Below are 11,214 nucleotides of genomic sequence, written 5' to 3' on the forward strand. Positions count from 1 at the left end.
CTTGTCCTGTCCATTTTCTTTATTGAGGCATTATGGGGGGAAAAAAAGCACTAACGTTACAAATGAAATCCAGCAAGGACATTATTTGCTTCATAACCAAGCTTAATTCATAAATGATCAGCACTGTATAAATATGATGGAGGATTGAGATAAATATATATAAATTATATGAATGGAACTGCATGATAATACAACCAACTTAAGTGCTGTTTTAATGTATTATTTTAAATGCTGCTTACAGGATTCACTACAAGGCTTGTTATTAGAACGTAGCATTTATTAAATCTCTAAAAATGCTCTTGATGGCTGTAAACACAAGTAGGATGATGTTTGTTTTCATCAAACCTAGCTAACCTTACATTTCATTAAGGCAATTTTTAGTGCTTTCCACTTTATAGTGAACCATACTTTTCCAAAATATATTTGTTGATGCTTGGTACTCAAGTACGAGACTGCAATGCGAGCCTCTGGACCGTTTCCGACAGGTGAGACATGTCAGCCTGCAGTGCCTGATGCTTCATGGACTCGAGTGTCCGAACCTAGGCATAGAATTGACTCCATTGGTACAGTGATACATTTCTCCCCCCCCCAGAAAAAATCAGTGTTGTTGCAAAACTCACAGAAATGCGCGTCTCACAGTGTCCATGTTTGTGACTGAGATTCCACAAATTGACGGCCAACTGGCTCAGCTTGTTGTTCCTCAGGTCTCCATGAGCGAGCAGGACGCAGAAGAGCGAGAAGGCCAAAGCGCCCTGGCGGCGAGTGCTCAACTGCTGCTCCCAAAACACAACACCATTTTCTTTTTAATCTCCTCGCAAGGCAGGAGAAGCTCAAAACACAGTTCCTCACCTCGTCTCGACCGAGAACCTTCAGGTGGTCCAGGATCTGCCCAATAAGGGTCTCGCACAGTTTGTTAATCTCCGTGAGGAATTTGGGGTCTCCGCCGTATAGGGTCTCATTCGAGTCCACTGAAATGTTGAAAGGACGATAAAAGTGTTTGTGATGAAAATGATGAAAATATTTTGTGTTTACCTTTTGGAATTGTGTACAGGTATGTTTCCTGGCTCATGGCAGCCAGCAGTGGGAGGGCGGAGATGTACACGCGCACTTTGGCGTCACTGTTGTCCTCCCAAGCGTAATCCTGCACCATGTTGAGCACACCTCGGACTAAGTAGAGCACACCATGTTCTGGATGATCCTGTAAGCATGCATATTATGAACACTTAACTCCATGCTGGTCTATAAAAAGTCTCTTGTTAGTACCGGGACGACTAGAAGCGTAGCCAGGAAGTTGTTGACAAAGTCGAGCAGGAAACTCTCCGAAGAGCGAAGCTTCCCTTCCACGCTGATGGAGCGTGGCACCTCCGGAAGGATACTGACTGCTGCTTTTAAGAAAGCATCCGCTGCAAGACGAGAGTGGGAGGTTGACAATGGAATATGAAATGAGTTTTTTATAGACAGGAAAAAAAAAAAGGTTTTTTTAGTGCAGGCTTCACCTTGGGATAAACACTGGTTGGCCAACGCAACCTGGCCAGACAGCAGATAAAGATGGAGACGACTGAAGATGCTGCTGAGTGACGGGATGGTGATAAAACTGTAGGCGGCACATGCCTGGAGGACAGAAACGATCCATCAACTGGCACAAATTGGCGAGATGTCAATTGAACTCACCCGGACGAATGCGGCGGTTTTGCGGGAATGATTTCCACGCATCACCCGTCTGGTCTCCATCGCTAGCTGATTCACCGTCTGAATATGACAAGTGAATTAGCTTGTGTGTGTGTCGCAGAACAAAATTTGACTGTTTTTGAACAAATTGGTGAATTTGAGTGTAAAATGTCAAAATTAAAATCATTTTTAAAAAGGAGGAATTGTTTACTTTTTGATAAATCTAGATTACGAGTTTCATACTGACGTGAATGAGATGAACCAGGACGGGCTCCAGGTTGCAGAATGTGGCTCTGGCCTCCACGCAAAAACTCAACTGTTGCTCAAAGTCTCGGCCAAAGGAAACCTGAGCACAAAGACAAACAGCTCAAAAAGAGACAAACAAATCTCCGCTTTACCAATTCTCACCTGTAAAATCACAGATCGGACATAAAAAGTAATTATTTACCAATTTAAGACCAATTTAATGCTTGTGAAATTATCTCCAAATGTGCAATCCGAATCAGCTCCGGTTGAATATTGATCAGATTCTGACCTAATTGTTTCCCCTCCCATTTGGTATGATCAAGATGTGGATTACCATAAAACAAAACCAAATAGAAATATCCTTGGTAGAGAACCTACCCATTGTAAAAAGTCCGGTTGACAGAACTGCAAACACGAGGTTCCACAAAAATAATTAGCATGTGTCAATAAAATAAAAACCTCCTCGGAAGAAGTCATTAAAAGCAAGACCAGCTCACCACGCGCATAAAGCCGATGATGAGCACCGACAAAGATCTTTTTTCATCCTCGAGGGTGAGAGCGCTGCAAAACACACATTGGTCGATCATTCCTATCTTCAGCAATTTACAGAAATCATATTTTGCCTCACTTGACAGAATCATGCATGGTCTTGCAGATGTGCATCACGGCGTTGAGGATGACCGGGTCTCTAGTTGGCTCCAGCTGATGTCTGTCAGTTCAACCGGTTATTTGGCATGCTTTGCATTTCCGATAGAAGCGTAGCTCTTACCTGATGAAGACATCCATGATGGACTTGCACACTTCCACCCTCACGCCGTCTTTTTGAAACATGTCCAGAAACGGGAGGAAACGCTCCTGCAAATATTGAACATAATGACAACTGAGGCAAGATGAGAAGTTCAACCTTACTCACCATGGAAAAGAGGACTGAGAAGTCGTGGAAGTGGGCGAGGATCTTCCTGATTACAGACTGCAGCTAAGCGCAGAGAGAAAAAGTCACTGGAAAGGACGTGACGAGAGAAAGGGGAGCTGGTAAAGAATATCAACCTGAACGTAGGCGTCCTCAAAGGCTCGGTCGGGAGTCATGTGTTTGATGATGTCTGCCAGAACGGTGTTCACCTCACGTTTCTTAAAAGCAAAAATATTTTTTTTTAAATTCTCTTCCCCACAGTGTAAAAATAAATAAATATGTGAGTGCCTGGATTCTTAAAAAAAAATTAAAATGAGTTTCTTACTGTGAAATTTCGGCAGGTGAACTCCACCCAGATCTCAGCACAGTTGACATAATCCTGAAAAAAAAAATCCGTTCCATTTCATCGACATTAAAGCACCTGCAAGAAGTATCAAGCTCACTGTACCCGAGGATTGCGGACTTTGGTGATGACTTTCCAGGTTTCGTTGAGGATGGTCAGCCTCTCTGATTCTGGAGGGTCAGCGCAAGCCAGACAGCGACCCAGCGATCCAAATAATAAATGCTACACAGGAGATGACAAAATCAAACTTTTGTGGATCACGACGTTGATTTAAAAAAAAAACAAAAAAAACCACTATGATTGCTCACCTTGGGGAACCCGGCCTCGTCGCAGTCTTTTATCATCCCGATGAAATCCATGGCTCTTGTGGCGACAAACTCGGGCCTGAATGCCCTCATCACTGAATTCAGCAGCAGGGCACTGCGGTATATTAAATTCCAATCAAAATCTTTTAATCATACTAGTCAGATCATACAATTATTACTCACTTGTTACCCAGCTTCTTACATCTCTCCATCATTTCTGTCAGGACACTCTGGAGTGAAAACACACATATTAAAAAAATACCATTGGTTTCTACTAGCGAGTGTCCGATCCACACCTCCGGTGCTCTGTAGGCACTACAGTGCAAGATCCAGTTGATAGCGGGCGAATAGAGAGTCAGGTACTCGGGCATCTCCACTCTCTGCGCGAGCAGCTGGCTGCCAACACTCTCCCCGTTGATCTGCCGGAAGGTTCCGAGCAGGTCGAAGAAGTTGCGCTTCAGGCTGTCTTTCAAGCTTGGGGCTACTTCCATGCCAACCTGGGCAAAACAAAATAGACGATTCGATATTATCCGAAATAAGTCATTTTGATGGCATCTGGAATTTACCCTGCAGAGGTACGCTCGGGTGTAAGCCGCCACCAAGGGGTCGCCGATCCCTCTTATCATGGCGGTCAGTCGTGGAAGAGTGTCTTGAATACCGCTGGGAAGTGGGGGGGTTATTTGAAAGTTCAATTTAACCCAATAGGAACCAAAGACTACTCACAATTTGTTCAGGAAGCGATTGCACTTGAGGATGGAGGCTTCCACGTATCTGGTCACAGATTTAGTTAAGGAGGCAAATTCCAGAATCAATTGAGCTATCATGGTAATCACAATTTTGGGGGGGATACAATCGGGGTAAGAGTTCTCTAATGGAGGCGATCTTGAAAAACCAGTTGAGGCACGTTTCCTTGGCTGTGTCGTTGACATCGCTCGCTGTAAATGAATCTGAGAAAAAGAAAAAATATAGTTTTATGCCGCAACCAGCGGACGTAGAATGCATACCTGGTAAAGGTTTCGGATCTGAACACATGCTCCAAATTCTGTCATACACAAGCTGGCCTGTGCAAAAAAAAAAGATGGTCAGTAAAACAACCACAAAGAGCAGATGAATGGAATTAAATGATGAAAAGATTCAGTACATACCAAAAGTGTCAAGTATGTCAGTGATGAGAACAAACTTGCTTGGGTAAAACTGGATTACGGAAGTGTCCGAGAGGAGCTTGGAACACTGGGGACACCGATTAAGTCTGTTTTGAGTCCCTTCATTTTTCTTTCCATTATCGACAGAACAAGGATTCACCTGGATTACGATCTTCAGTGCTTTGACCTTTTGGTCCGAGGCCCAGGCCTCTTTCAGAGACTGGTTCAGCTCTTGGATACGGTTGGCATATTCCTGCTGGGAGAGATTGAGGAGCTCTCTCTGGGAACCCTGCAGACAAATGTAAGGTTTCATTTTTAAGATGACACTGGAGGGGAAATTTTATGGAAATTATTTTCAAATGACCTCTTCCAGATCATCCAGTTCTTCCAACCGAGTGCGAACCTTCTCTGACACAGCAGAGGATCCGGGATTCTGTGAATTTCCTGAAAGTTTTTTTTTTTTTTTTTTAAAGGAATTGAAATCATATGACAAAAAAGTCAAGAAACAAAATCTGATGTACTAAAATCTCTTATTTTGTATTTGAAAAAAATCAGTGTAGTGGTCATTAAATACAATAAAAAGTCCTTACTGTCCTTACCTTTGTCGGCGCCCAAGCATAGGTTCTAGAAAAAAAAAAAAAAAAAAATTAATGTTACTCTAACAATAATATTGAGCAAACATGTTTGTGACAGAGGACGATTTACAATTGAGAGTTTTTCAGTGGTGGTAAACCTCGCCAGGATCTCGCCTCGCTTCATCGACCAAGGCTCAAAATCGGCTCCCACTGGCTCGTCCTCCTTCTCCCCTTTCTTCCTCGCATCCTGGAAGCCCAGAACTTCCGTTTAATACAATTCACTGAAGCACAACCAGTCCTCATTCATATATATTCATCATTCATTATCTATTTAATCCACTGTTATGAGAATTCTTTTTACTGTGTGTCAAAGAAGCAATTAGTGGTAGTGTAAAAGTACAACTGACCCCGGCGAAGGCAACGTGTGTCATGGACGGAGTTTCAGCCGCAAACATGGACAGTGGATCGGTTCCGTCCAGCATAGAGCTGAGGGGGTCCGGCGCCGCTAAGGAAGAGCAGGATGAGGAGGAGGAGGTGCTGCCCTTGCGAGTTCCACGGCGAGCTTTGCTTTCTGTCACCTAAGGGCAGATTAACATAATATGAGTCAAATATATATTTTTAAGCATATTTATTTAATTAGGAATATATTCTAATTAATGATAATTAGTACAATTAAAAAATAGCAATTAATTATTTTACATTTGACAGTTTTTCTTCTTCTACAAAAAAAGGCATCTTACTAAAATAGGTTTGAGGGGATGGGAGTCAGAGAATTCAAGCGGCATGGCTTCCAGACGGGTCCTCTGCAGCTCAGCGTCATAGTCGCGCCACCGGGAGCGCCTGGATGAGAGTAACGAATATTAATATTACATATTAAAATTATTATACTATTAAAATTACGATTATTTTTTAAATGCAGAAGGTAGCCAGAGTACCAGGGGAGAAAACACACAATAGCACAGGAAGAACAACAGATAGGCCTGAGGTGAAGTTTAATCACTGAACTGCCTTGTGCATTCATCAAGTTTGTCCACCATAATTTCTAAATGTGCTTTGATATGTGACAAAGAGGATTTGAAATTGCAAAGAGTGGGATTGTCAAAAAACAAACGTGATAAATTATTAGATCTAAAATTGTATTAAAGCATTTCCATCATGGTGAATTCAAACAGTATCCTTCATTTGAAATAAAGTCAAATAATATAAATGTATGTATTTATATTTGACTTGATCAAGTTTCTATACATTTTAGTTCCTATAAGATAAATAGTGAAAAACATCTGACGGATATATTCGAATACAAGAAAGCCACACATCCCACAATTAATTGTTTTTTGTTTGTTGGTTTAAAAAAAGAATAAACACAATAACGCCCACAGTATTTATTATCCTACTTGTGCAGAAATCCCTGACGGCGCATTTAAGGTAAAATGCAAAATCTGCATACTTTACATTCAAAACAGCTTAAGAAGAGGCATAGAAATACAATGCGTGTTTTGACAAACTGTGGTGAAGAACAATATTTATATGTTTGGGTCAAACAGACGCATCTTACCACATCACAGTAGCCATTTTTCAGGGATCACATGACACCGTTTACTTCCTGGTTATGGTACATGTCGGCTTTTGGAAAAAGTGTGAAATTATTTCGTCAAATATTCTTAAATTGTTTATTATTGCCTAACGACATTATGTAAGTATCTGTACTGCATTGGCATTGGTTTGCATTATATCGGATTAAAATTAATTTCCCATAATACACGGCGTTCACGAGTCACCGTCAAAGAAAACCAAATGTTAAGAAGTATTACTACGTATTATATTATTAAACTCGCGGTTATATAGTAGTGCAAACAAGAAGGATTAAACTGAATACCCCCCACCGTCATCAACGAACATGACTTTCCTTTAAAATTAGATTGTTTTTGTTAAATGAATGGTGGTTTAATTTTATATTTTCCAGATTCCCTTCTGAGTGTCTCATCTTTCAAATAGACGATCTTGGAAGAACCAACGCTCTTTGGTGCTGATGTAAAAATTCACGTTTGGAGATCCTGCAAATATGACGTGACCTCAGGGCTGTCACTTTGTACAAATGTCCACACAGTTCACCTGAGCAGGTAATGCACGTCAGCATTTACGTGTGTTGTCTAGTGTGTCTATTAATGGGCTTAGTCAACGTGATTTGGATCGCTGTGTGCAGGCAGCTAACATTCTATTTGGCTAACATTTGATTGACAAGCATAATTGCATATTTTGGTGCGCAACCGGGCCACAGTCGCTGTGTCTTCTTTAAGGAGACCACAATGCATCCAATTTCCGCAGGCGGTGTTAGTTAGTTGTGAGACACTGGACGTCGTAACCATGTGAATTGGTGGTGGGGGACGTTTTGAATTGCTCTGTCGCCCTCTCGTGGTGAAGGTCTGATGCATATGCTTATCAAATACGTATTTGAAATATATAACAAACGATAAATATAGGTTATTTAAATTAATTTTTATATACAAATATATAATAAAGGGTTTATTTTTATTTTATTTGAATGGTTTAAGCATGTACTTCGGACTTTTACCACTAGATAGATGGATTGATTGATCCCAGGAAGGCTTAATGCTTAAACCATTAGAATAAAATAAAAGTGAATATACCCTATATATAATAAAATTAAATATACCCTAAATCCATTTTTACTGACCTATATTTATATTTATATATTATTTAAATAAGCCTAATCTGTATTTATTTTATTTTATATGGTTTAAAAGCATGTGCTTCAGATCTTTACCACAAGAGGGCGACAGTACAATTCAAACTGCTGCCCCACATCAATTTACATGGTTACGCAGTCCAGTGCATTACGTGTATTGTATTTTTACCCCGCAGCGTGCTTTTTAAGAAAGTGAGCGATAAAATAAAATTAAGTATAAATAATATAAGTAATAATACTAATTAACTATGAATAAAATAGCCCTGGCAATCAGTTTTGGGGGGGCTTTGCAAACACTTGGCCCTGGGACCCAGACCCCCTATAATTCGGCCCTGACTCACATAATTAATGATGTCTTATTGAAGAACAAAAAAAAAAAAAGTCTTATCTATGTAATCAATACTTTCACTCCTCATATGCTGTGCTGAGGATCAGGTGGCCTCTTTTTTTCTTCTTAAGAAGACATCCACTCCTTTTTGTCTTTCCTTCTTATTAAGTTACCACTTTCCAAACCTTGTGAATTATTAAATGGATTTGTTTGGGTGGAAGTCCTCATTCTCTTTGACTGGCAGGTGGAAGGTAGTAGTGTGCCTTCCCAGATATTCGTCCTCCTGCATCCACCATGGAAAAGTCCCTTGTTATCCAGCTTCGCCATGAGGAACTTCTTTTTTACGCCGCTTGCATTTCTAACAGTTGGTGTGTGTTTTTGTGTGTTTGTGTGTGTCTGGAAGGCAGAGTGTGTAGGCGAAGGTGGGGAGGTGGCGGTGGTATGCGCGTGGGCAGCAGCTGGAGGCGGCATCTTTCCCGGGCCATGCGACTTGCTCTTGCATGGTGTCGACCGTGCCGTCCGAAGAAAGGGGGTCGGGGAGGCCAGCCGCAGTCCGGCTTTGGGGCGCTATGGAGCTACAGCAAGCTGCTGCTCAAGTCTCTTTACTTCAACAGCCTCAGCAACTCTGACACATTGCTCGACTGTGCTTTCGAACCCGTGTATTGGATCGTGGACAATGTGACTCGCTGGTTTGGAGTGGTGAGTACATTACATCGACTGGAGATAAAACAAGTCAAACTAACCTCACTCATCTTGCAGGTGTTTGTCACTCTGGTCATCCTGCTGACAACCTCAGTGGTGGTTATTGTTTATCTGTACGTCCTTCCCACAATTGTCGGGACCTACGCTGTGCCTTGGATCATCTGGCATCTATGCTGCGGCCACTGGCTCCTGGTCATGGTGGGCTTCCATTACTACAAGGCCACCACCACCTCCCCCGGATACCCGCCTAAGGTACCTCTGGTGGTCCTCCTTTATTAATGGCTAATAACAAAATAATAACACATTTTATTTGTTTTAGGACGACATCCATATTCCCTCGGTGTCCATTTGTAAGAAATGTATCAATCCAAAACCGGCCAGGACGCACCACTGCAGCATCTGCAACACGTAAGTGCAACATGTTATGAGTTGAAGGATGAAAAGAAAAGAAAACGCCGAAAAAAATTCAAAACGCTGCAGTTTGATTCCAAACGACGCCTATCAAAAGAATAACGTTGCCTTTGCTTGCGTTACAGCTGCATCTTGAAGATGGACCATCACTGTCGTATCCTTGCAACGAGCGTCACACAACAAACGCCATTTCTTTCCTTTTATTGAACTGAACACGCCTCCAGCTTGGCTCAACAACTGCGTAGGCCATTTCAACCACCGCTACTTTTTCTCCTTCTGCGTCTACATGACTCTGGGCTGTATCTACTGCAGCGTCAGCAGCAGAGACTTGTTCCAGGAAGCCTACAATGCTGTTGAGGTGAGATCGGATGTGATGAAAATAATTGTTTCGGCCAATCCAATTGATCCAATCAATTCCTTCAGAGTTACTATCAGACCCGTCCCCCGCCGTACACGTCCACAGAGACCACCGCCCACAAGAGCATCATCTTTCTCTGGGTGCTGACCAGGTGACTTATACTCTCCACCACCACTTCTGCCACGGAATCAGTGATCTCATGATGGCCGTGCGCTTCCCCCCTGCAGTTCTGTGGCGGTCGCCCTGGGAGGGCTGACCCTGTGGCACGCCACGCTCATCTGCCGAGGGGAGACCAGCATAGAGCGCCACATCAACCGCAAAGAGAGTAAAAGACTGAAGGAGCAGGGCAAGGTACAGAAAAGTGATTATCTGGGGGGAAATAAATAATGTGAATATTTGGAGGAATATCACTTCGAGGTCAATGGTAATTATTTTAAATGTATATACAAATATATGATTGGCTTTCAGGTGTTCAAAAATCCATATCATCACGGGATGATGGCCAATTGGAAGCGGCTGCTTGGTGTCGAGATGCGCAAGTGGGTTCTGTTTCTGCACTCTTATCATTCAACGTGACAAATTTAATACCAATTTCTCGTGGATAAATATTTTTTTGTTTCCCAGTCACTGGTTCACGCGCGTTCTCCTGCCCTCGAGTCATCTTCCTGCAGGGGACGGCATCATGTGGGACTGCAATTTTTCCAGGAGAGACCTTGTGGCCATCTGAGCCGTCCACATTTCAAACGCTATCCACCTCGTCTTTATTCTCACTATCGTAACGATAGAGAGGATTTTTTTTTTTTTTTTAAAGGTGTTGCTGGTCAGCATTTGATTCAGTCTCAGACTCCAAATGCAATTAAACATCATATTATGATGAATTGGTTTTGAACCACTTTTGTGCCTGATGCAGCGTTCCAAAGAGACAGCTAATGGCTATCAAATGTTGACTCCATGACAAATATAGTTTGGTATTTTTACATTCCACTTCCAGCCAGCTGATCTTTTTTTTTTTTTTAAATGGAAGCCTCAAATTCACATTATCATAGTTTTGGATTGTATTGCATTTTACAAGTGTCCCTAATGATGTGGCTATTGAGTGTTAGTTTGAGCTGAGAAATGTCACTGTTAATCTACTGAAAATGTTTGCACGTGGCACTTTATAGTGGAGAAACAGGACATAATGATTTTCAGGAAAAAAAAAAAAATCTTCTGAGTTAAACATATTGATAATGTGAGTGGAATTATTGTTTTATTAATGTGTGTGTTGTGATATCACCATTTGAAAAAGAGTTCTGGTGCCAAATAAGGGGGAGGGGGGCAAAGAGGTAACATGATGTCTCATGCCTTGTTTGCAACCAATTAACTCTGTGAATTACTGTCCTGATATGGACTTTTTTTTTTCTAGCACAGTAAGTGGTTTCCATGGAAACTAGACCTGAGTGACGACGTGCCCACCGAAAAGAGCTGTGCTCAGTTGAATTGCTGTCCTTTTAATAAAAACAAAAACATGTTAAGACTG

At 41.8% G+C, this 11,214-nt stretch overlaps 2 protein-coding genes across 5 annotated transcripts; one reads left to right on the forward strand and one right to left on the reverse strand.

Moving 5' to 3' along the window:
- Nucleotide 1: 1 nt before the first annotated feature.
- vps35l (VPS35 endosomal protein sorting factor like) lies at nucleotides 2-6,894 on the reverse strand. 4 transcript variants are annotated; one of them, XM_061265101.1, is made up of 31 exons: nucleotides 6,745-6,894; nucleotides 5,930-6,029; nucleotides 5,597-5,767; nucleotides 5,320-5,436; nucleotides 5,205-5,238; nucleotides 4,979-5,058; nucleotides 4,775-4,903; nucleotides 4,618-4,702; nucleotides 4,477-4,533; nucleotides 4,323-4,419; nucleotides 4,196-4,243; nucleotides 4,039-4,132; nucleotides 3,769-3,969; nucleotides 3,656-3,702; nucleotides 3,476-3,587; nucleotides 3,273-3,389; nucleotides 3,150-3,203; nucleotides 2,962-3,042; nucleotides 2,828-2,890; nucleotides 2,684-2,769; nucleotides 2,543-2,623; nucleotides 2,412-2,475; nucleotides 2,293-2,319; nucleotides 1,916-2,014; nucleotides 1,672-1,749; nucleotides 1,497-1,611; nucleotides 1,264-1,403; nucleotides 1,033-1,198; nucleotides 850-968; nucleotides 621-773; nucleotides 2-539 (listed from the first exon to the last, which is right to left on the reverse strand). In XM_061265101.1, exons 1-31 carry the CDS (start codon nucleotides 6,759-6,761, stop codon nucleotides 441-443), a joined length of 2,931 nt encoding a protein of 976 aa, XP_061121085.1. In that variant the 5' UTR covers nucleotides 6,762-6,894; the 3' UTR covers nucleotides 2-440. The 4 variants fall into 4 exon arrangements, with proteins under 4 accessions (XP_061121085.1, XP_061121086.1, XP_061121087.1 ...); XM_061265102.1 differs by having other exon boundaries at nucleotides 5,214-5,238; nucleotides 6,745-6,893; XM_061265103.1 differs by lacking the exon at nucleotides 2,293-2,319 and having other exon boundaries at nucleotides 6,745-6,893.
- A 1,718-nt stretch (nucleotides 6,895-8,612) lies between these two features.
- Nucleotides 8,613-11,209, forward strand: zdhhc16b (zinc finger DHHC-type palmitoyltransferase 16b). Its single transcript, XM_061264563.1, has 9 exons — nucleotides 8,613-8,923; nucleotides 8,984-9,178; nucleotides 9,246-9,334; nucleotides 9,463-9,491; nucleotides 9,562-9,695; nucleotides 9,761-9,846; nucleotides 9,923-10,046; nucleotides 10,164-10,234; nucleotides 10,320-11,209. The coding sequence occupies exons 1-9, from the start codon at nucleotides 8,666-8,668 to the stop codon at nucleotides 10,420-10,422; spliced, it is 1,089 nt and encodes a 362-aa protein (XP_061120547.1). The 5' UTR covers nucleotides 8,613-8,665; the 3' UTR covers nucleotides 10,423-11,209.
- The last annotated feature ends 5 nt before the right edge of the window (nucleotides 11,210-11,214 follow it).

Source organism: Syngnathus typhle, linkage group LG18, assembly GCF_033458585.1.
Source record: "Syngnathus typhle isolate RoL2023-S1 ecotype Sweden linkage group LG18, RoL_Styp_1.0, whole genome shotgun sequence".
In the NCBI taxonomy this organism is placed as follows: Eukaryota; Metazoa; Chordata; class Actinopteri; order Syngnathiformes; family Syngnathidae; genus Syngnathus; species Syngnathus typhle.

Bases quoted from the DNA above. Each gene is read 5' to 3' on its own strand.
- vps35l (XM_061265101.1), bottom strand. The intron at 4,133-4,195 runs GTGAGTAGTCTT...CCCACTTCCCAG, and splicing joins AATCGCTTCCTGAACAAATT to CGGTATTCAAGACACTCTTC. The intron at 1,750-1,915 runs GTCAGTATGAAA...TGTCATATTCAG, and splicing joins TCCTGGTTCATCTCATTCAC to ACGGTGAATCAGCTAGCGAT.
- zdhhc16b (XM_061264563.1), top strand. From the start codon at position 8,666: ATGCGCGTGGGCAGCAGCTGGAGGCGGCATCTTTCCCGGGCCATGCGA. The intron at 9,179-9,245 runs GTACCTCTGGTG...TATTTGTTTTAG, and splicing joins CCCCCGGATACCCGCCTAAG to GACGACATCCATATTCCCTC. The intron at 9,492-9,561 runs GTATCCTTGCAA...ACACGCCTCCAG, and splicing joins GAAGATGGACCATCACTGTC to CTTGGCTCAACAACTGCGTA.